General features: G+C 38.8%; 1 protein-coding gene across 7 annotated transcripts; it reads left to right on the top strand.

The window, feature by feature from the left end:
* Positions 1-1,052: 1,052 nt before the first annotated feature.
* MBIP (MAP3K12 binding inhibitory protein 1) lies at positions 1,053-23,534 on the top strand. 7 transcript variants are annotated; one of them, XM_008150441.3, is made up of 9 exons: positions 1,053-1,255; positions 4,483-4,602; positions 6,335-6,559; positions 6,649-6,745; positions 9,215-9,280; positions 9,511-9,663; positions 14,474-14,571; positions 19,999-20,037; positions 22,726-23,534. In XM_008150441.3, the coding sequence occupies exons 1-9, from the start codon at positions 1,127-1,129 to the stop codon at positions 22,828-22,830; spliced, it is 1,032 nt and encodes a 343-aa protein (XP_008148663.2). In that variant the 5' UTR covers positions 1,053-1,126; the 3' UTR covers positions 22,831-23,534. The 7 variants fall into 7 exon arrangements, with proteins under 7 accessions (XP_008148663.2, XP_008148662.2, XP_054572531.1 ...); XM_008150440.3 differs by having other exon boundaries at positions 22,723-23,534; XM_054716556.1 differs by having other exon boundaries at positions 9,511-9,659; positions 22,723-22,760.
* Positions 23,535-27,888: the final 4,354 nt, after the last annotated feature.

Here is a 27,888-nt window from a genome sequence, read left to right as displayed (position 1 = left end):
CCTTATTCCTCCCCTTTCATTCAGCCTACTTTAAAATAAGAATACGCATTGTGCAAGTTTCACCTTTGCTTCCTCTACTGTAATTCATTAGACTATTAGAATTAAGAATTTAAAATTCTTCCTCCCTTATCTCTAAACTGTTATTTTTAAGTGTTTTTTTTTTAATAGAGCTTAACACTAAAAATTCTTCTAAAACTTGTGGGTTTTTTTCAATTGGACACCATTTAAAAATATTAGACTTTGACTATGAGATTACAAAGTCCTTCAAATATCTTTTAATAAAGCTATCTGATAAATAACACTTCTGTCAAATTTCAATTCGGATTTATATCTTCCTTTTAATTTCCAAGAATGTGCTGCAATGCAATGCTTGCGTTAAATTCCTGTTCGAATTATACTGACAGTGTTTCATTTCTTTTAAACAGTTTTAGGGTGAACGTCCCTACTGCATCCTCAGGGAACAGCAACTGATCCATGTTTTGAAACTTGACATAATTATTTCGCATACCGTTCCCTTGATAGTAAATGAGGCATACTAGAGCATTTTGTTGTTTCTACCCTCCTTTCCCTCGAATGAAAACTTGGTGACGTTCATTTGCGTAAATTTTAAACAACCACGTAGAGATGAAAACATTCTATCCAACTGGGGCGATTCTACTTTCCAACCTTTAGGAATATGTGTGGGCACCTGCATACCTGAGCGGCGACCTTTCCCCCAGACCACTCCACAGTGACATGTCAAAATGTCAACTTTTAACCTGGGACTAAAAATCTACCATTTAATCATAAGTGTCCTCTTATCAGCACTCATAAGCAACATCAGGGCCCTAGGGGGTCCAGAGACTTCCCCGCGCCAACCCCAAGCGGACCACACCTGCCGGCACCACCGCAGCCCCGCGGCCCGCCTCCGGCAGGTGGGCCGTTACCCACTCCCAGGCCGCGGCGTGGGTGATTCCGCACCTGATTGGTGCACGTGCTTGTCAGTCACAGACAAGGCCTGGGTCTTCAAAGCCCCGCTCTTCCCAAGACGCTGTGTTTTTACGTCATCGCCAGGCGACGAAAGCCGAAGAGAGGAGGGGTGGGGCGGTGAGCGCTCTTCTGCGGTTCGGGGGGCCTGCGAGGTGTCATGGCTGCTGCCGCTGAGCACAGACGCCCGGGCGTCGGTGACAGGAGCCTGGAGCCGAGCTGCAGCCCCAGCCTCTCCCAGGAGGTGCTCTTCGAAGTCTTCCGCTCCCTGCACACCCTGGCTGGGCAAGTGAGTGATGGCGGCCTGTGGGAGTCGGGGCTCGGAAACCGTCGGCCCCGCCTTTTGCTGCTAGCGGAGGCGGGGAGGGGCGCGGGGGCGGTGAAGTTGGGGGACCGCGGAGGCCTGCGGGGACCCGGCCGGAGTAGGTGAGGCGGGGGAGGAGCCCGCGCCCCGCCGCCCGCGGTCGCAGTGCGTGGCCGCGGGATGCAGCGCAGGGCCCGTTGCAGGCGACATTTCCTTGCAACTCTTCTCCCCGGGAGGGAGTGAGGTTCGTGAAACCCCGGCTCCGAGAGAAACAGGCTTGAGAGCAGCAAACCTCAGGGTTTGCAGACTCCTCGCGCTTAGGATCCCTTTTCCTCCAGCGAACTCATAGGTTAGGACGGCCTGAGATTTCTGCAAGAGCTCTCCGCCTTTTTTGTATAATTTGCTCTGAGCCACTGACTTTGTTTCTTTTTTTCCTTGTGTCCATTCATTGTGTGCATCAATGTCCCTTTCAAAGGGGGAGGAAAAATAAAAGGAATTAGTATGAAGTACTTCTAACAAAAAGTTGTATTAGTTATTTATGGTGGATACTGTTTGCAACAGGACCGTTTAATAACTAGTTTAAGTTGACTGTTAAGTAGCTTTTGCAGAAACGTCATCATAAAGTTGTGTTTGAATCAAAGTACTCCTTAGGCTCTTTCAGCAAGTCACTATTTCGTTTCCTGATGTAAAGTGCAAAGCAAATTTTAAATGAGAAATAACTTGAAAATAAGTTTGGCTGCTTCTAAAAAGGGAGTATCTTCTAGCTATAAAAGTTTGTGATGGGGCTGGTACTAGAGCCTGCAGGAGGCACAACAGGCGTTTGTGTTAAAGATAATGTTAACGTCCTTGATGAAGATAGAGCGTTTGTCTGATTTGTGAAGATTATTTTTTAAAGCCTTGGGTGGATGGAGAATCAATTTTTTAAACAATTATTTCAGTATTTTAAAAGGTCTAATCCGTTTATCGTGATTTACAGAGAGCATTGCTCTAAGTTAAACATTCAGTTTGGTGTAATGGAACAATTATTAATAGAATGTGCTAAAAGCTATAACTTTTAAACTCAGTTGTTTGCTATGGATTTATAAAAAGTATTTCAAATACTGGGGGACATTAATATTTCAGTCTTAAGACCCAAAACCTGTAAATGGTTTTAAAAGTTTGAGAACTTTTTCTGGCGTGGACATGGAACTTTTAAGTTTTGTGGGGGTTTTGTTTGTTTTAATGATGAGATTTTTCAAATGACATAAATAATTTTAACATGTCTTTTGAAATATTTGGCATACTGAATTTTTAAAACTCATTTAAAATTTTAACCATCCAGGTATTCTGTAAATACAAGTAGAGATGTGATTACAATTTTCTTATGTCACTTTTCAGAAATGTTTAGAGTAGTAATTTGGCAAATTTACTTGACACAGTGAAGTGTCCATCTATACAAGTGTTAAAAAATATGATAGTATCATCAATTAAATGTTAACCATTTTGATAATACTCTTTATATTTTGACATGTATTGCTTAAAGATAAGAATGGAAGTATAAGTACTATACTTATAAAAATTGCCCCTGGAGAAAACCACTATTTCTTTTTGCAACAACTTTAAAGTTGTTTTTAAATGTATGTTATAATATGTCTAAGTTCATTCTGTATAGTATCATAGTATTATTAGCACTCAAAAGGAAACAAAGTTGAATGTTAAAAAGTATTTTCTATTTCAGATTTCAAATTATAACTTTATTGATTGCCTCAGGATACCCCATTTTACCAAGCTGAAGAATTATTTATTTTTAACTTGGGTTTTCATGTTAATTTGACAAAGTTTTTACTGAAAATACATATTTAAATAGTTCATATTAATAGACTAATACTTTTTTTGACAAGTTCTATAGGGTAGAAATGCATGAAATTTATATTACTAATAGGGAATTTGTTGAATAAATAATTGGATGTATTTGGATAGTTTTAAAGTTGTGACATTTTTATATGGTCTTTTTAAATTATACTTCTTTAAGTGCACTTGAAGGTTTAGATAATTTTGCTGAATTGAAATGAGAATATGATCCAAAAATTATGACTTCTGTAAGTTATTTTCTCTAGAAAAGTTGATGCTTTGCTTTGGTTAAGGATTGCTTGCTTTATCTCCAAACTATTCATAAATTTGTATGGTTGACTGTATGTAAAACTATAGTAATCGTTTATTTCCATACATAAGTGTGGTCTAACAAAGTCTTTGTAGGCATTAAGTAACACAAGATGAATGTGGTAATCTTAATGTAAAACCTTAGTTAATTAATATAAACTATGGTAGTTCACTTTTATTCATTCAAAAGACTAGGGATGGAGGCTTTCCCTCTAAAATTTTTGCTGATTTTAATATTAATTTTACATTTAGGTTCTTGGTAGCTTTCCATATAAAATTTTATTCAAATGGGTCACACTTAGCTAACTTAGAAGAAGTTGTCATATAATGAACCCTCATAGTTTACTAGAAAAGACTATTTAGCAGAAGATCTGGTCATTCCATCCATTCTCTTACCATTTATTTCACTATTGTAGAAAGGCATTTGTTTTTCAATTTCAAATTTCTACAGCTGAATAATAGTTTAATTTTATTTGAAGTAGATAAACATGTTGCCATTTATCCCTAGACTTCTTAATATATGTGAATAATTTTTATTTAAAATTTTAAGAAATTCATTAAAGTTGAAAACAATAAAAATGTGTTTCAGAAGACATCAGAGTAATGATATATTTCAGTTATGTACTTGTGTATATATTTCAGAGGAAATGTGTATATGAGAACTTTCATTAATGTGCCTGCCCCCTCTGGTTAATGCTTGGAGCCAGGAGTAGTAGGATTCTGAATAGGGCAAGCCTATCTTGGCTTCCCATCAATAGATTTTTATACTGAAGTATCAGAAAAGCCTCTTCTTTTTATCTTTCTTGGATGGTTTCACCCCCAAGATGGTCCCATTACACAGACCCAAGAATAGAATTAGAATGAAATGTCATTCCACTTTTTAATGAAAATTGCACCTTGGCCTTTTAAAAATGATAACTAGATAGAGCACTTTAATGTATCATTAGAAACTTGATAACTTTGAGCTAAATAGGCATGTGACTCTATAGAAATCTTTTTTATGTGTGGCAATCCCATATATGTACAGTTTAATTGTGTAATTTTTGTGATGTTGCTGGTTTGCCCTTTTGAAGCTTAACCTCCGAGATGATGTGGTGAAAATTGCAATCGATTGGAACAAGCTCCAGAGCCTCTCGGCATTCCAGCCTGCTTTGCTCTTTAGTGCTCTTGAGCAACACGTTTTGTATTTACAGGTAAATTCTTGTTTAAAATGTTAACTCGATATAGGTATAATTGTAGTTAAACTATAAGCTGGAGTATTTGTCAGTTCTGTCTTCACACTGTATTAATAAAAGATTACTTCATCCATACTGGATCCAAGTCTGTCAGTTTACATAGTGATAAGGACAGTTACGGGAATATAGCCCAATAGGCCAATGTGGGTATGAAGATTGAATGAATGCAATTCTATTCAATTCTAGACTTGCACTGAAAATTCAATGCAGTTGCATCTATGGTGGGTTATAATTAAGCAATAAGACACGGCAGGTGTGTGTCATGCTATGATAATGATTCCATGCCTTGGGTGAGTTTGGAGGCTCATGGAGTGCTTTCAGTGGTTCAAGAAGTGGCATTATCCCAGCAGGACACATCCTGGAGTGTCTATTGCAATTAAACAGTTTCAGCATAGTTTTAAAAAAGAAAGTAATTTCTGTGGCATTAATGTCTCATCTTAGTGAGTATCCAGTCACTATTTTCTCTTTTCTTTTTCTTAATAGTTTGAAATAATTCATACTTTGTATTAGAAGTCAACATTGAATTATTTATAATAGTATTGCTATGTTATATAGTATATCAGTTCAATAACTGAACAGTATTATGATCTTGCTGGTTTCCAATTGAACATGTCTGCTATTATAATTGATGTAAGTTTGCAGTTTATCTCTAATCAAAATATAAAATATGAAGTGTTAAAAAGGTAACTAGAAGAACTGTTTGGATTGGTCAGTTTGCTGCTATTGAAATGTAAGATTTTCAGAAGAGTATTTGGTATATCAATGGAATCAAAATTGTAGGTACGAAAAAATAATTGAAATATTGGCAAGTGTTGGTGTGTTTTGATTAATGGAATAGACGTTAATTTTCAGCCCTCTGTTCAATGACTTTATGGAAACTTTTGACTCTATTTTATGTTAAAAGTAATAGTTAACCCTAGTTTTAAAGGGCAGCAGCAATGAGCTATAGAATTCAGTCGAGGCCTAATTGTGGTGGGAACATGAGCAGTGATATACAAGGGTATTCCCTTCCCCCCTCTAGTATAGAGATAGGCATCTATCTCTTTTCAGCTATGAATCTTGGTAGGTTTTTTTTTTTCTTTGTTCATTTTCTTTGTAAAAATTTGATTTCATGACCCAAGAAGATATCTTGCTATGTCAGGAAAGGCCTGGGTGTTCACTCAGCATAACACCTATGTATTTCATGTCTGTGCTCTCTCATTCACTTTGGCCAACTACAGTTTCAAGTGGAGAATCTCCCGTGATATAGTGATAATGCAGGGCTTTGCTGAGTGAGAGCACTGGCTCTCGTGTTAAGGAGGAAAAATACTAAGCCTAGTGTTCTGAGGAGGCATTTGAATGACATGTTAATTAAGTGGCATTGGTGCCAAAGGCTGAGGCTTTGATTTGGCACAAAATAAAAGATGAGTGACAGAGTGATTCCCTCAAAGAAAAATTTAAATTTCCTCAGGTTTTCTTTCTCTCTCTCTCTCTTTTTAAAAAAACAGATTTTTAATAAATGATAATGGTCACAATAGTAGAGAACAGCAAATATGGTCAGATCTATGTATTCTGATATGCCAACTTTTTATATTTAGCTAATTGATATTAAATATTGCATTTATGTAGCAGAAATTTATATAAATATATTAAATGTATAATTAGTTTTGATCAGTTTGAACCCCAGCAGATGGCATTGTGTTCTTCTCAGCCTTTTTTAGCAAAACTTCAGCCTCTGATTAAAGAGGAGAATACAACTGTTGTTGAAGAGATAGGAAAAGCAGAAACAAGGAACAAGAATGAAGTAGATGGCAAATTTCCCATTGGAGACCTACAGGAGGAAGAAAAGCACAAAGATTGTGATTTAGGAGATGTGAAAAAGGCACAGATCCATTTTGATCCAGAAGTAGTTCAAATAAAGGCTGGAAAAGCAGAAGTAAGAAGTTTTCTTTTTTTGGGGGGAGTATTATTTTTAAAATATTGTTATATTTGAATTGTTTAAACATGCATACTTATTGTTTGTAGATTGACAGACGAATATCTGCATTTATTGAAAGAAAGCAAGCTGAAATCAATGAAAACAACGTCAGGGAATTTTGCAATGTTATTGATTGTAATCAAGGTAACCACCTAGAGGAATAATTTTCATAGGAATTTAAGAACAGTTTTTACAGTTGCTCTGATCTTTCATTTGTTTTTAAAAATGAATAACATTACAAATGCAATTTATTTCAGCAGTTTATTTAGAAACTAAGGCAGCAGAATGTCCTTCTGTATAATAATAGACTATATTGCAAAATGGTTTCATTTACACAGAAGTCAAATAAATGCTAACGTAATAAAAGGCTAATGTTTACTACAGGTGAAATGTTTTAGGAAATGAAGATGAAGCATGGGTAACAGAGTTGCTTGCTCTCACTAGTAAGAAGGAACTAAGCTATATAAATTTCATGCCTGCAAATGTGCTTATGAAATTATGATGTGAACTTACATTAAGTGAACTTAGTAAAGTTAATAGTCCTCAAGAGGGAGCAGTTTTCTCACTATTTCTGAGCTTTTCAAAATGTTTTATATAATAATAAAACCAAGTTGTCCTTTTCTTTCATAGTGCATATATAAATTTGCTATTTTCATCAGATTCTCCTTTTCATCCCCAGTTGCTGCTATAATATATTTACAAGTCTGTAGATATGCTGCAGAATACAAAATACTGTAAAGCTCTGGCATAGATCACTCAGGCATCACAGTGATAATCAGACAAGTAGTCTTATAAAAATTATGGAGAAGAGTTCCTAATTGGAATGAACATTTTTCTTGTTGCCTCTAATATCGTGACTAATTATTATGAATATAGAATTGTCAGATGAACCTAGAATTGACTTTTATCACATTGGTACACTGATTCTCTTAATGAAATAATACAGTCTCAAATTGGGTCCTAAATTCAGCATTTTCTACTATTAACACTGTATGTTCATATCTCTAGGTTTGGTATATTTTCTTGTTAGTTTCTCAAAACAGGTGCAACAGTGGCAAAATCTCAGGTACTACAATTCAACTGCAAGCAACCCATAAGAAAGGGTTTGTTGAGGGAGCAAGCACATGTGTCACTAATGTTATTCCTCTCTTCTCCCTGCTAACTCTATTATTATAAACCACCAGGGGATAGAAATTGACAAGAATTGAAATGCTCAGCAGGATTCTTTGGCCCATTCAATTCCTTGCTGGCTCAAAATAGTGCTAGCAAGAATTACTGTGTAGAGTGACGAGCACTATCTTCACACCATGCTGAATTTCTGTCTGATGGGTCATTTAATCTATATATTTAGAATATAGCTCCAAAATGGATGATAGCTTCTTTTTTTAACCCTTAGCCCCATGAAATGGTAGAAAGGGAATGGAGAAGTGATGGCCCTTTAAACATATATTGAGGTGTCTCAAAATAAAAACAAAAAAGAAAGATAAACTATTTAGTACCTATATGTAAAAGGTAAGTGAATTTGGCATTTTATTCGCAGAGTTTGATTTATCAGCAGAACTATTAAGAAAACTTAGACTGAAAAAATACAAATGTATTATTATAATGTGTTAGTGTGACTTAGTTATATAATACTTCTCAGTTTGACTTAATTATATAAATAGTGATTATTTTTTTAAAAAATCAGATTCCATGGTGAAAAAGAATTTTCTTTCAGTATCTCTTTTACCATTCGTTTCATTATAAAATAAGGCAATTTTTTTTTCAGGGAATGTACTGCAGTGGATGGATTTACTTTATGTAATTTAAAACATTTTACAATTTTTGAAATGTTTACATATTATGCTAACATCTTTCCAGTAGTTTCCCTTGTTTTTTAATTTATTTCTTGATATCCAATTTGAAAGGAACTATACTCTTCACCTTAGAAAAAAATGAGAATAAATTTTGACAAGTTATATTTCCTAAAATTGTACTTTTTTGAAAGGGGCAGTCTGGAAAGAGGTAGATGGCTTTTGTGATAGGGGTTTTTTAAATGAACATTGGAAATCTAGGTTAAGTGGAAAAGTATGCATTAAGGTTTCAAGGTCTTTTTTGTGTGGAATTCCGAAATAAAAATGTGTTAAATGTATAATTAATCCTTTTTGTTAGGTGTTCACTGATTTAATCTGTAAGTAACATAAAAATACTGTATCTTTAAAAAACATTTCAGTAAAAATAATGAGTTCTATTTATTTTTATGTTGAAATAAAGTGAATAATGCCTCTTTGACTTAGAATTAAAATATTCTTTAGACTATATAACTTTTTTCCTTCAGGGGCTCAGATGGTTTTTAGGGATATTGGTATTCATTAAAAATATTATGCTACTGAATGTTGAGGACTTTTCTATGTATATAAATCTGAAAATTGGATAAGATTAGATATTATAAATTTTAGAGGGCAAAGATCACTAAATGTTATCCTGTATTTGATAGTAAATGAATTACTATTACTTAAAATGATATTTCTTATTATGAATAATATGTTAATTAATATGAATTATTTGAAGTTTGTCAAAATCTCCTACATTTGAAGTTAAGAGTATACTTATACTCATTTACATTCTCCTTAGAAAATAGTTGTGCAAGAACTGATGCCGTTTTTACCCCTTACCCTGGATTTAAAAGTCATGTAAAAGGTAAGTATCCACTACATATCTTTATCACTGAAAGAGGCTTATGGAATAAAAATCACTTTCCTATCTAAATTTTATTTTAAAACAACACAAAAAATCCTGCCTTTCTTCATACTTGGGTTTGTGATTAGATCGTCTTTATGAAAAAATATATTTATCAAGTACTGTCAGGGAGAAAGAATTTCTGATTTTTGAAATGGAATTGTAATAGGCTCAAAAGTTTCTTAACTTAGTTTCTAGAGTTGTGAATACATATGGACCACAGACTCGACCTGAAGGAATTCAAGGGTCAGGTCATAAACCAAGCAGCATGCTCCGAGATTGTGGTAATCAGGCTGTAGAAGAACGGCTACAAAATATTGAGGCTCATTTGCGATTGCAGGCAGGTAAGCAGAGTGCTGGGCATTGCCCCATAATGTACCTTTGCAAGTGGCTAAAGGAATTCCAGTTCATTTAGTCACCAAATTTTCACTGAGCACCTGTCAGGTACAAGATGTTGTTCTGGACCTTGCTGGTGTGGCTCATTTGGATGAGCGTCATCCTGTTCGATTCCTGGTCAAAGCACATGCCCAGGTTTCCAGTTTGATTCCCAATCGGGGTGCATGCAGGAGGCAAGTGATCGATATTGATGGTTTTCTCTCTGTGTCCTCTCCCTTTCTCTTTATCTGAAATCAGTAAAAACATTAACACCACCAAATCATTCTTCTGGTTGGTGCAAAAATGAAAAAACAAAAACAAAACATAGTCCCTGGTTTCAAGGAATTTATATAGTTCATGTGTTTTTGCTCTTCTCCCCCTTCCACTTCTCACCAATTTGAGAGTGTTTGTAGAATGGGAACAGGCTCCAAATATATCCTGACACTCTCAGTTTATTAAAATCAGAGATGAAAACTAATGTCTTTTTTCCTGCTGCCAAATTCATAACTTAACCGTGACCACTAATTCTTATCACACACTGTGCTAGGTACAAAGTATTGATAAGTGTAATTCTAGTCTTCAAGGAACTTCCAGTGAGGATAAGCATATCTATCTATCTATCTATCTATCTATCTATCTATCTATCTATCTATATATATAAAAGGCTAATATGCTAAGTGTCCCTCCAACCATCCAACCAGTTACTTTGACACTCACTGACCACCAGGGGGCAGACACTCAATGCAGGAGCTGTCATGACACGCACTGGCCATTTACAAAGAAAAGGCACCATGGACCTGGCACCAACAAAGCAACACTCGGCTCCCCCCAAGTAGGACACAGGCCCCACCACCACCCCAGAGTGATAGTCCACCAAATTGCATCCAACGCTGCCGAGACCCCGTGGCACAAAATGTGGCCCACAGGCCAGCCCAGAAACAGTCACTGTGGGCACTGGGTAATGACATCACATAGCAACGCCCGCCTTCCTCTCCCTAGCAACCAGCCTCGGAGTTTCTTCAGCCTAGGAACACAGCTTGCTTTCTAGCCAGGTGCAAACATTTTACACTTTAACCAAATGTCTGTGAAGTGTTTTCCCGTGCCTCATCTCATTTGATCCTCACAGAAGTCCTGGTATAGGTAGATAGGAGACTCAGTAGAATCCTATTTTCTTTTCATTAGCTGGAAAACGGAGATTTAGAAAATTTAGAAACTTGACCGCTGAAAAGAAGAAATGGTGGACCTTGAAAATGACTTCAGGTTTTCTCACTGTGCAGAATATAGTCAAACACTGCTGCAGTTAAATATTTTACCCTTTGTTCTCCCTGCGAGATCTATAATAATGATGTGCTTCATGTTGATATTTACTGCTGTGTTGCTGACAATTACCTGAAAGAGAAGTTGGGGTACTTCACTAGCCTGGAAAAAGTTTAGCTAAATCAGAAAGCAGGTCTAATTAAGCAAGTTTATTCTATATCTATAAAAGGCTAAGTTGACTTGCACATGCATGATACAGATAAAGCTCTCGCTGGCGCCAATCGCACGCGTGTGTTTCAATCTGTCATCAGTCGTGAGTTTGGTTGACACTTCTATTATAGAGAAAGGGCAAATAGCGGTATTAAAATAGTTCTTCTAATTAATTGCCTTTCAATGTACATGAATCCGTGCACCGGGCTACTAGTAAATAAATAAATGCCATAGAGAAAGTGAACTAACATTTAATGAGTAATACTAAGTGCCAGTCACTCTAAAAACATGCATATATCAACTTAATATTTAACAGTACTCTTGTGAGGTGTTGGTGCTGTTATTGTTGTTAGATAAATAAACTGAAGTTCAGCGAGTTCAAGCAGCATGCCCAAGATAGTAAGTGACAGCTGGAAATCAAACCTAGATCGGTTGCAAAGCCTGAGTCTTCCTCCTCATTTAGTTACCAGATTTTGTTGATTCTGTCTTCAGAATGTCTCTCAAATCTACCCCCTTCTATCTCCCCAGCTACTACTCTAGGAAGTCAGTATTCTTTGTCTTAGACTAGTGGAAGGATATTAACTGGTCGTTTTGCCATTAGACTTTCTCCTTGAGAACAATTTTCTCCCATATGGCCAATTGTTTTTTCTAAAGCTCAGATCTGATCTTGCTACTCCCCAACTAAAAATTCTTTAATGGTTTTCTTTTCTTTTTTTAAATATATTTTATTGATTTTTTTTTTTTTACAGAGAGGAAGGGAGAGGGATAGAGAGTTAGAAACATCAATGAGAGAGAAACACCGATCAGCTGCCTCCTTTACACCCCCTACTGGGGATGTGCCCACAACCAAGGTACATGCCCTTGACCGGAATCGAACCTGGGGCCCTTCAGTCTGCAGGCCGACGCTCTATCCACTGAGCCAAACCTGTTAGGGCTCTTTAATGGTTTTCTGTTGCCCATATATATATATATATATCTATCAAACTTAGTACTTATTCATTCATTCCACAAATAGCTATTAAGTTCCTACTATAAGTCAGGTACTGCTCTGGGCACTTAGAATACATGTGAACAAAAGTTCTAGTGTATAAATTATATGCTATACTAGGAGAGAAGGGCTATGGATAAAAGCAGCTGGACAAGAGAAGGGAAAGGAAATTCAGATGGGTGGGGGTAGTAATTTTAAATAGCATGAACTACATTTATAGTTTCAGCCACATTTCTGGGCTTCCCCTGCTTTCCAGTCATTTTGCTGTGCTAGGGCCATGGTCGGCAAACTGCGGCTCGCGAGCCACATGCGGCTCTTTGGCCCCTTGAGTGTGGCTCTTTCACAAAATACCATGGTCTGGGTGAGTCTATTTTGAAGAAGTGGCATTAGAAGAAGTTTAAGTTTAAAAAATTTGGCTCTCAAGAGAAATTTCTATCGTTGTACTGTTGATATTTGGCTCTGTTGACTAATGAGTTTGCCATCCACTGGGCTAGGGCTTTTACCCAGGCTTTTTCTTCTGCCCCTGCTTTTCCCTCCTGATCCCACTCTGGTGTGGATTACCCTTTATTGCAGCGGTCGCCAACCTTTTGGACCTCACGGATCACCAGTGGTCCGCGGACCACCAGTTGGCGACCGCTGCTTTATTGTATAGTCCAGGGGTCGGCAAACCGCAGCTCGCGAGCCACATGCGGCTCTTTGGCCCCTTGAGTTTGACTCGGCGTTAGAACCACTTCTTCAAAATAGACTCGCCCAGGCTGAAAACCGACTTCTGCGCATGGGCTACGAAGTTTCAATTGCACTGTATGTGCATGCCCGCCTGTGGCATTTTGTGGAAAAGCCACACTCAAGGGGCCAAAGAGCCGCATGTGGCTCACGAGCCGCAGTTTGCCGACCACTGGTATAGTCTCATAGCACCTGGTACTCCCTGTCTCTTCTGCTAGATAGTAAGGTCCCTGAGAGCAAACTGTTAATTAGGTTCATTGTTTACCTAGTGCAGTGTCTGACACAAAGCAAGCATTCAGGTGTTTGTTGAAGGAACGATTGTTCATTTTACCTTTTCAGATATGTGCAGTGTACAGTAGGGACACAAAGTTAGTGTTCAGCTCTCTCAGGGGAGGTCAAGGGATGGTATCCCTGGTAAAGGGACATTTGAACCCTTGAAGGGTTAGTAGGAATTTTTCAGCACTCAGGAGCAAAGGATTCCAAAAAGGAACAGCATCTGCAAAAAACGCTGAGGCACAAAATATGGTTCAGGGACTTTCTGAGTTCAGTCTAGCTGGAGTAGTTCCTGATGGAGTTAAGAGAGAAAGAGTGAATCTTCCAGGGTCAAAGAAGGCCTTAGGAATAAGGTCACTTGAGCCAAGACCTGAAGGTGGCGAGAGCAGGCTTTGTGAATATGGTGGTAGAGGGAACCACAGGTGCTGAAACAGAGAGAGTACTTGGCCTAGTTGAGTAACCAAAAAAAAAGAATCAAGTGACTGGAATGATATGCGTTTGGCGAGAATGTCCAAACTGGGTAGGACCTGTAGACTATTATAAAGGCTTTGGCTTTAATCTGAGTAAGATGTGAAGGTATGGAAGGTTTTGAGCAGAGAAGTGACACTATCTGACTTACATTTTTAAAGGATTACTGGCTGTGAAGGAAGGGTCTGTGAGAATAGACTGTGATGAGAATCGACTGTATGGGAGCAAGGCAGAAGCTAGTAGATCAGTTTGGATGGGTTAATGATGCAGGGAGAGATCGTGGCCATCTGAACCAGAATGGTTGCAGTGGAGGTGGTGAGAAATGAAAGGATTTGGGATAAAATCATAGCCTTGAAATTTGAGTAACATTACTTTACCAACCCCCACCTTAGAAAATTCATTAGTAAAGAAATATTATAAAGTTCTCTTTAGTTCAGTTCTAGGTTAAAGGAGAAAATATGGCATATAGAGAAAAATATAAATGGAAGAAAGTGATATGGAATATTGCAACCACTAAATTGAATTGTTAGTTTTAACTATGCATTTCAGAAATACAAATTGTTCTATACAGGAACTATTCAATATCTTGTAAAATGAATTTAACATAAAACAAAACTCCTAGTAATATAAAAAGCATAAATGGGGCTTGGGGAGAGGTATAGTATGATAATATATCCCATAGTGTATAATAGGAAAATGTGAGCTAAGAATTTCATTCTAATGTACTCTTGTTCATTTATTTTCTTAAGTTTAAATATTTCCCATTCCTATGCATAAGTATCTTTGCATGGTATTTTAAGAATAAAAATTGTAAGAAGAATTGTTCAATAGTATCTCAGAATGTCTTTAAATGTATTTAGGTGGTCCTGTGCCAAGAGACATTTATCAGAGAATTAAAAAACTTGAGGATAAAATCCTTGAATTGGAAGGCATCTCTCCTGAGTATTTTCAATCTGTAGTAAGTATAAGTATCTTTTAAAAATAACTAAGTGTTATTTTATTCTAGGATTCTTCATTATATAACAGTTTACTCATTGATCTCCTATTTATGAGATATTTAATAATTCAGAGATGAATAGAACATAGTTCTATGTAACAGATTACCTACATCTTTAAAAATTATTCCAATTAGTGTACTGTAGGCTCATAATTTTTTAAAGGGCTGCTTTTGTTGTACATTACCCAGTTTCTCAAATTGAAGCCATTTTCATAGTGTGATAAGTGAGCCTGGATAATAGTCCATCCTGTCACTCTGAATTTGCTGTCTTGTAAAACAAGGGCTTTTTCTGGGACCTGGCTCTGTCAGTTATCCCCTCTGTGTCTTCAGTCCTTCACCCTTTACAGACTCCTTCCCTCAGCTCACACGTGTTTACAGTTCTCCCCCATACTAAGCAAACAGGCACCTCGATCGGCCACCCTGCCTCTTTCTTTACATTAGCACTGGACTTTTTGAAAGACTAGTCTATATTGTCTAATTCTTCAACTCTAGCATTTATTCACTCATTCATTCTTATCTCTTTTCCAAGGAAAATATGAAATAGTGATGTGTTGATAAATGTCTTATTTGTCACATCATGTTTCAGACAAATGATCCTGAGCTCATTGTATTTCCCTCCATCTTCAGGGGTGATTATCCATAACACCTGCCTTTTTTGAGGGCTGGATGTTTTGTGTATGGTTTTTTAAAGTCGCGGCGTATTAGATAAAACCAAAATGTAAAAGTGAACAAAATTGCTAAGGTTATTAAATTTTTAGTAATATTTTTCTAAAACTTTCTGAAAAATTATATAAAATAACTCATATTATCATAGAGCGTAAGTCACTGGTGAAATTATATTAAAATTGTTTTAGATATAGCATCAAACTTTCCAAAGTCTTAAATTGGGTATTAGAGTGAGGAACAGAAAAGAAATTTTTCCAGATGAAGAATAAGACAATATTAGGTGTGAAGTGAGATCCTGTGCTACAGACATGAGAATGAGAATAGGAAAGAAGACGCAGGAGACAGTATAAAAGAGAAGTTGACAAATATTGATAATTAATATGTGGAGAGACAGAGCAAGAGTGAGTCCAGTTTCTGGTTGGGAAAAGGATACTACCATTGATAGAAATAAGAAAATCTGAAGGGGAGCATATTTTGGGGGGAAATGTGAATTTAAAGTCATAACAGGATATACAGCTAGAAATATCAGGTAAGCCTTCCAAGATGTAGGACTTAGACTTGCCACAACTGGAAAAGCCTGTGTGGAGGAGGTAGTTAAAACACAGAATGGGTAAGAACACTGAGACTGTCAGAGGCCTGAGGTCTGAAACTTGGTGACTACCTAACTTCAGGGCAGGAAGCATTATAAAAGTAATGTGATTAAAACTAGTGCTTTTAAAGAAGATCCCCCAATCTATTAAATAATACGTATTTGATTAGAAGGATCACTTCTGGATTATTATTGGAAACTAGAGGCCCGATGCATGAAATTCATGCTAGAGTAGGCCTTCCTTTTCCCGGCTGCTGGCACCAGCTTCCCTCTGGCACCTGGGACCTGGGCTTCCCTCGGCCGCCAGCAGGCACCCGGGACCCAGGCTTCCCTCATAGCCCCAGCTTCATCCAGAAGGCCGTCTGGTCTAATTAGCATATTACGCTTTTATTATTATAGATGACATATCCAAATTAATAGTGAGCTACAAGGAAGCACAAAACACTGAAAGGATTAAACATTCAGATTGACTTTTTCCCCAAGGCCTGTGTATGTATATGGCATAGGCCCCAAGCCCAAAGGGAAAAAAAGATTTTATACTCACCCTTCCTTACCAGAATGAATATGCCATCTCTAGGAGCCCCACTCCTCTCTTGGAATAGAACCAGCTCTAGAATAGTCCTCGCACATGAGAGTTGAACACACCCTACAGAGAGCATAGCACGTAATTTGCCATTCTTACCATCCTCATGCTGGGAGTACACACATGGCAATGCATAATTGTACATGTCCCTCAAAAGTGTACAGAAAGACTACAAGGGCAGCTCAGTCTTCTAGCTTCTAAAGTTAGAAAGTACGGGAAAGTTGAGCTCATTAAATTTCTTAAGGATTAAACTTTTGATAGAAATTGAAGTTCTAAACTCTGAAAAGATTTTAATTGAAATGTGTTTAATCCAGATTCACATGTAATGAATTCTAAACGCAGGGAAGCCTCTCGCTATTGAACAGAGATGTGTTATCATGGAAACATTGATGCATAGCACATGAAATGGGAAACATTACCAGGAAAAAAAGATATAAATTGCATTGGGTTTATAAAACAAAACTAGACCATGTAAAGTTCTGTTCATTTATGAAACAGACATAAAACTCTTTTTAAAAAGTTAACATATATATGCAGGAATTACCACAAAGATTAATATTTGTTGCCCCTTTAATGCAATCATTCTAAAGATCTTTACCCTTCACATCCAACATAGAAAGATATGAATGTGGTTATGTTTTTAAAAATTTAAGGGCATCGCTTAACAGACCATTTAAAGGATACAATGCTTGTGATTATTTCCAAAGTATTGCTTACTGATTTTAAATTATGACCCCTGAAAACAGTAAGTATAACATGCTTCACAAGTGTATTTCTATGACACTTTGTTCATTTGATAGCACTTATCACTTATAATTACATGTTTACACATCTGTTTTTCACACTGTGTTTTGAATCTCTGGAGGACGGGAATTGTCTTGTTCATCTTTAACACACAATGTAGTATGCATTGAATAAATGTGTGAATGAATGGATAGGCCTTGGCTGATAGTTAATTATTGAACTTTTGAAGGTGTGTAAACTTTGTTCCACAGCACTGACCAGGCGGAATCTTAATTCCGTTTTGTAATGGGAACTTCCGGTTCTCCGGGAAGTGTCTCGGAAGTGTCGGGATAGGGGAGGGCTAAAGGCCAAGTCAACTTCTTGCACACAGGCCATGCACGGTGGGCCTGAAGCATGAAGTGAACAACTGGATCCAGCTGGAAAATTAAATTGCAAACATTTTGGAGGGCCTTGAAGGTCACTGTAACTGGTTTGCAATTCCAGTGTCACTGAGGAAAACAAACACCTGTAATTTAGGTTCCTATCTGGTGGCTTATGAAGTGTGAGTTAGAGAAAGACTGGAGTCAAGGAAAGTAGTTTAGGAAACATCATTGTCCACACAAGGGAGAAATGAAGGTCTGAATTAGGGCAGTGGGAGTAGAAGGGAAGAAACATTTAAGACACTGCCCTGTAAAATCAGTAGTCAGAGAGGAGACTGACTTACCACTGAGTTTCCTTAGAGCCTGGGTTCCCCGGACCTGTGTGTGCGTAAGTGTAAGTATAAGTGTAATCACCTCTTCATCAGGACATGGGCATTGTAAATGTAGTTATAAATTACCTGGTAAGGTAAAATAATAGGAGGAAAGTGACATTTTAAAAAACTATGTCTGTCTAGCTCAGTGATGGCGAACCTATGACACGCGTGTCAGCACTGACACGCGTAGCCATTTCTGATGACACGTGGCCGCTGAGGCGGCCGTATGCCGAGGATGAAACATTTGCTGCTCCTGAGGATGAAACATTTGCGAAATAATGTTTTTTTCCTCAAAGTGACACACTACCCGAGTTATGCTCAGTTTTTTGGCGAAGTTTGACTCACCAAGCTCAAAAGGTTGCCTATCACTGGTCTAGCTGTTTATTTAGTGTGCTCTCAAATACTTCTCTCAGGTACCAAAACTTGTTAAAAATTTCCACCTTGTGCCTAAAAACAATACATTTTAAAGCTAGTCCAGTGTATTCACAATGTATGTGTTTCTAAGTGTTCTACTTGTCAAAATATTCTGCTCAGATCTAAGATAAGTCCCCAAAGACTACATTTTACTGTTTTTAAGTGATTGAACCACTGATGTCCTCATTTTCCTCATTCTGATACTTTTCACTTCAGTTTCATGATAATAATCTGATTGCTCAATGACATGGAAATTAGCAATACTTTATAGATTAAGCTCTTCAGAAAACAGGGGGGGAGTATATTTTCATCTGACGGGTAAAAAGCCACCTCTTGGGAGGGTAAGAGACTGAGCAATGACCAAGTTAAACATTAAGCCCTTACCCACAGGCCCCACAGAGGTATTCAGCTCAGTTTGGCAAAGGAAGGAGCGTGTTTATAGAAGCAGTTTTCCCCATATTTAATAATTCTAACACTTGAATGGGTTCCCACTTATAACTACTGCTAAGAGGCACACCTCAGTGTTCTTTGAAACAGCTTTTGACACAAAGGAAAATGTGACTTTTCACCTTCCCTCTGATCTCAGTGGTCAGAAATGTTCATGAGTAAAATTTATCTCCTACATTGACAGTTTCTTTTTCAAATGTACTAATTAATATACTAATTTACCTTTTGAAAGTATTAGGTAAATCATGATTGTCAAAGAATTGGGCTCGCCCTGGCCAGTATGGCTTAGTGGATGCAGACTGAAGGGTCCCAGGTTCAATTCCAGTCAAGGGCTCATGCCTGGCTTGCAGACTCAATCCCCAGTGTGGGGTGTGCAGGAGGCAGCCAATCATGATTCTCTCTCATCATTGATGTTTCTCTCTCTCTCTCTCTCCTTTCCCTTCCTCTCTGAAATCAATAAAAATATATATTAAAAAAAAAAAAAAATTGGGCTCATCCCCTGTGAGCTCTGCTTAGCGATGGCTTTTTCCTCAGGCAGATGGCAAGATGACTACAGCACTTTCTCCTGTCCAGGTGCAGTGGTATCCAGAAGTGAGGAAGTTTTTTTCAGAAGTTCTCCCCCTAATCCCCAGCAGACCCCTCCTTTCTCATTGGCCAGAATTGGGCCCATGCCCATGCCCGTCACAGATAAGACCAGTGGGGTGGGATCTGCATTCCCCAGAGTCACACAGAGGAGTAGTGGATAGGTGCTCACACAACCAGTGTCCCCTTGTAGTCAGTGTATATGTGTGTGTCTCACCCTTGGCCTGGTATTCCACATTCTCTTGTCCTGTCTATTGCTGCTGCCTTTGATCAGTATCCTGGGGTGGAAAGGTTATAAAAAAGGAAACTAACAAAATCCTCAGAGCACCTCTTTCTACAAACACTCAGCCTCATTAGAAGCTGGGAATTAATGGAAAGTGTGTATAGCCAGGGACAAGCTTGTTGCTGTGATGTTACTACTGTATACTTCCAATATCTTTGGAATGTAACTTCCAAAACACAAGAAAGTGTATGTTGGTTGCAGATAGTGCTTGGTGAGTTGTGGGCTTGTTTCTGCCAGTACTCTGTAATGGAAAATTGTTTGTTTCTTCAGTAATCTATAAAGGGAAATGTTTAGATTTTATAAGTATTGGTTATTTAAATTTTTTTTTTTTTTTACCTTTAATCTAGAACTTTTCTGGCAAAAGAAGAAAAGTTCAACCACCTCAGGTAAGTTATTTCATTTTCATTTTAGCTTCTGAAATAGTTTGATTAGTTTTATACCTTAAAAGTTTCTACTATGGTTGCTTTTTAGGTCATACCTTGGAACTTAGAACTAAAAAAGGGCAGCATAAATTAATGTATTTGAATTAGAGAAGTAATTTAATTTCAAGGGCGTAGGATAAGTCAGATGGGCCTAATAAACATAAAAGTCTGTATTCAGCTGTTAATAGTAGAAGGATATATCAGTTACAAAATGCTGAAAAATAGTAAATGCTTAAGTACTGTGATTTAAATCTCACCTCTCCCCCTTTTGAAGATGCCAATCATTAGCAGCATCTAAATCAAAGAAGAATGTTTGCCAGAGGCTGACTTAAGCCCAGCCCTGTCCACAGTACTTATATATGAACTAGAGGCCAGGTGCACGAAATTCGTTCATGCTTGGGGGGACGGGGGTTGCTCAGCTCAGCCTGCACCCTTGCAATCCAGGACCCCTTGGGTAGGGTCCCTAGGCCTGGCTGGCAATCACAGCCTATTGGGGCTTTCCTTCCCCCCACTGCTGGCAGCTGTCCTCTCCCCGCTGCTGCCACTGCTTGCCATCTGTGCCACGCTGGCCCTCCCTCCTCCGGCACCGGTCACCTCCCTCTGCGGGCAACAGGCGTGGGGTGTGATCGCTTGGCTGGCCTGGGCCTCCATCTGCGGGGCGATTGCTGGCCGGCCCCACACACCCGCCACAGTATCGCTGGCTGGTGCCTGGGCCTTCCTCTTTGGGGCAATAGATTGAAGAGTCCCCCACCCCCCGCCATCGATCGCCCTGCAGAGGGTGGCCTGGCCCTCCCTCTGCGGGGTGATCATGGAGCGATGGCGGGGCCCCCCAACCAATCTCATCGCACCCACCTTGGCTGGCCTGGCGCCAGTGCATGTCATAGCATGGTCATCTGGAAGGTCGTCCAGACAGTCATTCTGCTGTTCTTTGGTCGTTCGGTCAATTTGCATATTATGCTTTTATTATTATAGATTATTATAGACTAGAGGCCCGGTGCATGAAATTCGTGCCCGGGAGTGGGGGTGATGTCCCTCAGCCCAGCCTGCACCCTCTGCAATCTGGGACCCCTCGAGGGATGTCGCTCTCACAATCCAGGACTGCTGGCTCCCAACTGCTCGCCTGCCTGCCTTCCTGATTGCCCCTAACCGCTTCCACCTGCCAGCCTGATCACCCCCTAACCACTCTCCTGCCAGCCTGATTGATGCCTAACTGCTCCCCTGCCAGCCTGTTTGCCCCTAACTGCCCTCCCCTTCAGGCCTGGTCACCCATAACTGCCGTCCCCTGCAGGCTTGGTCCCCCACAACTGCCCTCCCCTGCTGGCCATCTTGTGGTGGCCATCTTGTGTCCACATGGGGGAAGCAATCTTGTGTGTTGGAGTGATGGTCAATCTGCATATTACCTCTTTATTAGATAGGATAGAGGCCTGGTGCATGGGTGGGGGCCAACTGGTTTGCCCTGAAGGGTGTCCTGGATCAGGGTGGGGGTTCCTTTGGGACGTGGGGCGGCCTGAGCGAGGGGCCTGTGGTGGTTTGCAGGCCGGCCACGCCCCCTGGCAACCCAAGCGGAGGCCCTGGTATCTGGGGTTTATTTACCTTCTACAATTGAAACTTTGTAGCCTGGAGCGGAGCCAAGCCTTCTGCTCACTCCGTGGATGCAGCCATTTCTGTTGGGACTTATGTATCTAATATAATTGAAACTTTGTAGCCTTAAGCGGAGGCCTAGGCCAGCCAGGGCTGCAGAAACTTTGCTTCCTCCATTGCCGGGCGCAACCCTTGCCTCCCGCTCTTTCCAGCTCAGTGGCTGCCGCCATTTCTGTTTGGATTTGTTTACCTTCTATAATTGAAACTTTGTAGCCTTGAGTGGAGGCCTAGGCCGGCAAGGGCAGGCGGAAAGCTTGTCTTCCTCTGTTGCCAGGGAAACCCAAGCCTCCCTCCTGCTCTCTGTGGCTGCAGCCATCTTGGTTGGGTTTATTTGCATATTTGCTCCTGATTTGCTGGTGGGCGTGACTTATGGGTGTAGCGAAGGTACGGTCAATTTGTATATTACTCTTTTATTAGGTAGGCTAGTTTAATCATAATTTGTAAGGTTTTGCTACCCTTCAATAGTGGTGATGTAAATTTAAAGTTGGGGAAAACTAAAAATTTGTTAGGTTGTTTTATTTTTCAAGAGTAGCATGTTACTTATTTTTTTTATTGTACAATTTTGAGTAATTTTTGAGAGCATCCATTTTTTCCAGGAGAGGTAGTTGATTGCAGTTGATCCATAAAAAAGAGAGTTTCTAGGTATTTTAAGCACTTAAGCTAATCCTAAACCTTAATTTTTTTCCTTACTGATTATTAATATAATCAGTAGTTTTAAAAAAGTTTTTATAATCCTTTCAAAGTATAAAAGGTCCAGGAGAGCTTTCATTAGGAAAGAGAAAGAAAAAATAAAGAGAAAGGAAGAATTTTAAGCCTTGTTATTATATACCTTAAAATTTATGATAGAGTCAACATATATGGTTCAATTTTAAAATTATTCTTAAAAGAGAAAAAGAGACATTTACCATGCTTTTGGATATTTTAAATATTTATAGTTCATTTATCACTTTATCTGCATTGAGATACTTCAGAGTCTTATTCAGCAATTTGTGTTCTTATTGTTTACAGCAGAACTATTCCCTGGCTGAGCTTGATGAGAAAATTAGTGCTCTCAAACAAGCCCTGCTTCGAAAATCAAGAGAAGCCGACTCCATGGCAACTCACCACCTCCCATGAAAAACTCATCTCATCTTTGTCATTTCACTTTTTATATACTTGTGTGTTACTTACACTGCAATTAATTAAATGGATACATATTGATCAATGTAGACATCCCTGTGAAGTCTAGGTTTATCTTCACACGAGTCCAGCTTGCAGCAAGTAATCTTCCAATATCCCAATGAATTATGAAATAGTTAATGCATTGAACATAGCATTGTCAGAATTTATTCCCTTCTGTTTTAAAGGAGGTATTTTGGAAATTAAGAAACCTAATTTGAAAATACATCTTTGTGTGTGTGTGTGTATGTCCCACAGAAAGATTTGTTTTGAATAGTGATATTTAAAAGCCATATTTATATTTGTAACACTGATGTTAACCAGTTTATTAGTTTAAATCAGTACTTTGTACATAATAGGCATTCAACAAAAATTAATTGACCAAAATGAATTTTAAATGAATGCATACTTTTTTTTTCTAATGTAAATTTTAATGTAAATAAACAGTAGATTCCACCTTTATTCCCTTATTGATTGATTGTTATGACCTTGAGTAAGTTATTTATCTCTCTTTGTGCCTTAATTTCCTTACCTGTAAAATGGGAGTGGTAATAATAGAGCCTGTTTGTCATGAAGAATAGGTGAAATCATGCATGTACAACTTTTGAAAGTGGCCCAAGGAAAGTACTCAATAAATGTTAGCTGTTATTGTTTAAAAACTACTTAAAACCAAGTCTGTCTTTGGTACGTTGTAAAATATTACAAATTATAGTCCTTCTTCCTTGAGAGCCTCCCTTTTTTTACAGTACCCGGTTGATGTTAGGTGGTACATATATTTCCATATTTGCAAAGTAAACACAAGATGCAGCTACAATCAAGGAGCAGATGTTTAAATCAAGAATTGTTTGGTTGTAAGAATCGGAAGTCTACCTAAAGTAGTTTGTAAAAGGGGAGTTGTTAAAAAATACACACAGAAATCTGGAACTTAATTGCAGAAGTACAGGTGAGTGTTGTGGTGTCTGGAAAGTCATTAGCAGTTTATCTCTGTGTCTCTAGCTGCCTCTGGCTCTGTTTCTTTCTTTGTCTAGTTCTGTCTCTGACCTCTACCCTCCTTGTTTTCTGCTCTGTCTCCCTCTTCCTCATTCTTTTTCTCTTACACAATAATCATCTATGCATCTGCTTTATTCTCTATGAACTGGTTTCTCTGAAGGCCTCTTCCTTCCTGCTTCCCCACTCAGGTGGCATGTTAGTCCTGTCTCCATAGCCTTGGCTTGCTCATGCCTTGCCCCTGCCATGGTGCAGACCCTGAACCCAGTACTGTAGAATCTCGCAACTGACCTCTGCTGATTACGTGTCTTTGAATCTCTTAGGGCTCTCAGTCAGTTGTGGACAGGATGGTGGGGCAGGAACCTCTAAGACTGCAGTGTGCACACCATATTGCACAACCATTGTGGAAGCCTTGAAAAATGGAGTCACCTGGTAAAAATGGGGTTTCGGAATCATTCTCAAGAAGTGAATGTGCTCTAGGTCAATACCACTGACTCTTACCACTGTACTTACTCTCTGTAGAGGAAACTCATTCTACAAGATAGTTTTGCTTAAAGTGCTCCAGTATTACAGGTACAGCTACAAATGCCTGCCCCTCAGTCTCCATCTGGTCCTTGTAATCACCATCCTGCCAGAATGACCCCCTCTGCGTTTTCTGGCACACTTTATTACCATCACATCACCAATGAAGTAGGGAAACCATCAATAAAAACAGTCACTTAGAAAAACAGGCTGACTTAGAGGTGGGCAAGAAACCTAGAAACCAGGATGATATACAGGTCACTAGTCTGACCCCACATGAATGCCATGAGTCTGTTTCTTGACTCCCTTGGCAGTAGACAAGTTCCTAAGTCCTGTCTGACAGTCCTAGGATCTGGCCATCAGAAGGATTTTCCTTGTTGCTATTGTCCTGCAGGCCTGCTCCTCTAAAGGACATTAGAGTCCTCTTTTCTACACTTCAGTGAATTTTGTCTGGTGCCAGCATCCTTTCCCCACTTGAGTCAGAGCCGCCAGAAGATTTGGTACAGGTGCCTGTTCAAGAGTAAGGTTCTGGTGATAGCTACTTCAGTTAGTGGCTTTCAATCATTGTCTTTCTTGAGTGCATCATTGACTGAAAGGCATATCAGGAATTTCTGTGGGAGTAAGCTTACTCCCTTAATCACCAGGCTACCTAATGACCACCCCTTCAGGATTTTTGTTCCTCGGCTCTTCTTAGACCCATTGTTCTTAATGGTCCTGTCCTCAAGAGAATCAAGGAGAAAAAGTGACTGGAAAGAGGTTTGCAGGACAGGAAGCACTTCCCTGTGGTCTCTCCCTAAAAAGTCCTACCCTCCACAGGTTACATTCCAATCTGGGGAAGTGTTTTACGAGGAGTTGGGGGTGGGGTAGCGTGGTGGGTAGTTAATAGGCGTCAACATGTTTATCCTGTGGAAAAGACCTGGGCTTCGTACACTTCTAGCTACTGCTGGATAGATGCCTTCTTGTCCATTGCTGGGCTCCTGAGCCCTGAGCTTTTCCAAATTCACAAGTGTTACCTAGACTTGGTTTTCAACAATCTCAGCAGAAAAGGGTTTCTCTTGATGAAACATAAATATGTGATTTCCTGTTTTTCCCTATCTGCTTTTAACCAGACAGCCTGGTACAGAAAACCCTCTTTGCCACTGAATTTTAATTATTTATAATAATAAAAGCATAATATGCAAATTGACAGAATGGCCGAACAGCAGAATGTCTGGACAACATTCCAGATGAAGCCGGGCATGCAAAGGCCGACTCTTGCACGAATTTTGTGCATCGGGCCTCTAGTTTCTAATACATTCCTACATTTCAACATTTGACAGAAGCTTTACCTTTAGTGACATGTGGTTTCTATCCTAAGAGATTTTAGACAATTGTTTAATTAGTTATTTTGCCTTTTCTTACCTCCATACTACCAGTTTTCCACGGAACGGGGAAATAAGGTTCTTCGGGTGATAACTGTCAGAATTTTAGTAGGCGCTGTCACCCCTGTCGTTACCTCATCCCCCTGCTTTGACTCCACAGCTAGTTGTACATTGTCACTCAGAGGCTGTTACTAGTTCATTCCTAGCTCAAAAAGCTAAAATTTTGTCCAATGGGCCTGGATGGTATGTTAATGGTTAATGATTTTCAGTTAAAGCCATGGGAAAAATAAGTTATTTCTGTTTTAGGGATTTATTTTCAAGAAACAGAAACCCAATTCTGACTTCGGTAAATGGGTTTTGTTAAAAAATGTGGATAATTCAAACTGCAGGAATTTCAGTCAGGTTTTGTCACCTTCTGCCCATCACTGGATTATGTTGTCCTGATTGTACACTCTTCACTCCATTTTAGCTTGGCGTCTCTGAAGATGTCTTCTTTCCTGCTTCTTTGCCATTTAGCTTTGCTCTAGGGTTTGGGCTCCGTGGTGCTGCTAGCTCTGACCCAGCTCTGGCTCCAGTGTCCCGTGTTTGTTTCTTATGATTCAAAATCTGGAAAAAGAGGAATTTGTATTCTCAACTTGGGTCAACTGTCCACTCCAGGACCAATTAATTATCTGTGGCTTGAGTGTTAGGATTTCCAAGAACACTTGCCCAGCCCTTTGTGGAAAGAGGGGCAATTCCAACAAAGAAAGAATGGACTGGGAACTCTGACCCTGTGAGCTAGACTGATGAACAGTTGGTCCTGATAAATTTATGATTCTTTAACCATAGACATACCATCCAGATCCATTGGACAAAATTTTAGGTTTTTGAGCAGTTCTACCTATAAGAATTGATATTTAATGATTTTTAATCATTACTAATATTGTCCAAAGGATAAAGAGAAAGTTTACTTTTTAAAAATAGAATAAAACTCATATTTTTCAATTCCTATCTAGGTCCATTGGATCCTTGTATAATTCTAAAGTACATTATGGGATCTTAGTAATATAATTTTTTCTACATCTTTTTAAATATTTTGCTATTTAATCATCACTAATCAGTTATTCCCAAATGGAACAATGATAGAATCACCAGAAGAGGAACATAATAGTAAAATAAATTGTCACTATTGCATAATCCTTTAGTTTTCATATAGCATTGCCCAAAGTATTGCATCATCTTTCAAGAAGATATAAGTCTGGAGAGACAGCACCTGTAAAGGCTTTCAATGAATATAGTTGAGAGTTTATAATTTTTCATTTTAGTCATAATGGCAAATAGAAGAAAATAATTTTCACACTTATTAAAGGAATCACAAGGTGAATGCAAAGAGACAACCATACTTTAAATTTAATGATACTGATGAAATTGATCAGTTAAGCAAAATCTCAGACCATGACTCTAGATGCATATTTTAAATGAGTTTTCTCAAACTGAAGAAAAGATGAATGAGCCATATTATTTCTAAGGACAACAAGGAAGTACAATATTCTCATCCACTTATTTGACAGGAAGGGCTTCATCATGTAATATTTTACGAGAAGCCAGACCATCTAATTTTGCTAAATGGATGACATGGCAGTATTCTTTCACCTTTATTGATGTTTATCCACCAAAATCTACTTGATATACATAATTCCTAAGTTGAAACATTCTGAAGACAGTTTTCTATACAAAGGTGATTAAAAGGAAATAAGTGTTGAAGAAATGAAAAAAAATGGACTGGTCATTCTAATTGACATTTATAAATCCAAAAATTAAAATGTTTTTTTAATCACTACCCTTCTTCAACAAATCATGTCATCAAAGTTTTTAAAAAGCATTGCATTTTGGTGATGCAAGTGCAAGAAGAAACAGAAGTAATGATAAGCTAGAACCTAATCTTACCTTATAATAGACAAATATGCAAATTGACCGCACCTTTGCTACGCCCAAGCCACGCCCACCAACCAAGCCACGCCCACCAGGAAACCGTTGTAGGGACGTTGGGGTGTGGCGGAGCCCAAGGCTGGGAAAGCCGCCCGAGGCTTTCCCGGCCTTGGGCACCAGCAGGGTGCCTGCGCCGATCACAGGAGACCACTGGGGGTCGGCTCCTGCGATCGGGTAG

This window comes from Eptesicus fuscus, chromosome 5 (assembly GCF_027574615.1).
Source record: "Eptesicus fuscus isolate TK198812 chromosome 5, DD_ASM_mEF_20220401, whole genome shotgun sequence".
NCBI lineage: Eukaryota > Metazoa > Chordata > Mammalia > Chiroptera > Vespertilionidae > Eptesicus > Eptesicus fuscus.
This window is presented reverse-complemented; position numbering and strand designations above follow the sequence as displayed.

Excerpts from the sequence above, each read along its gene's own strand:
- MBIP (XM_008150440.3), top strand. The coding sequence starts at position 1,127 with ATGGCTGCTGCCGCTGAGCACAGACGCCCGGGCGTCGGTGACAGGAGC. Across the intron at positions 9,664-14,473 it reads TCATTTGCGATTGCAGGCAG|GTGGTCCTGTGCCAAGAGAC; the intron begins GTAAGCAGAGTG and ends AAATGTATTTAG. Across the intron at positions 20,038-22,722 it reads GAAAAGTTCAACCACCTCAG|CAGAACTATTCCCTGGCTGA; the intron begins GTAAGTTATTTC and ends TATTGTTTACAG.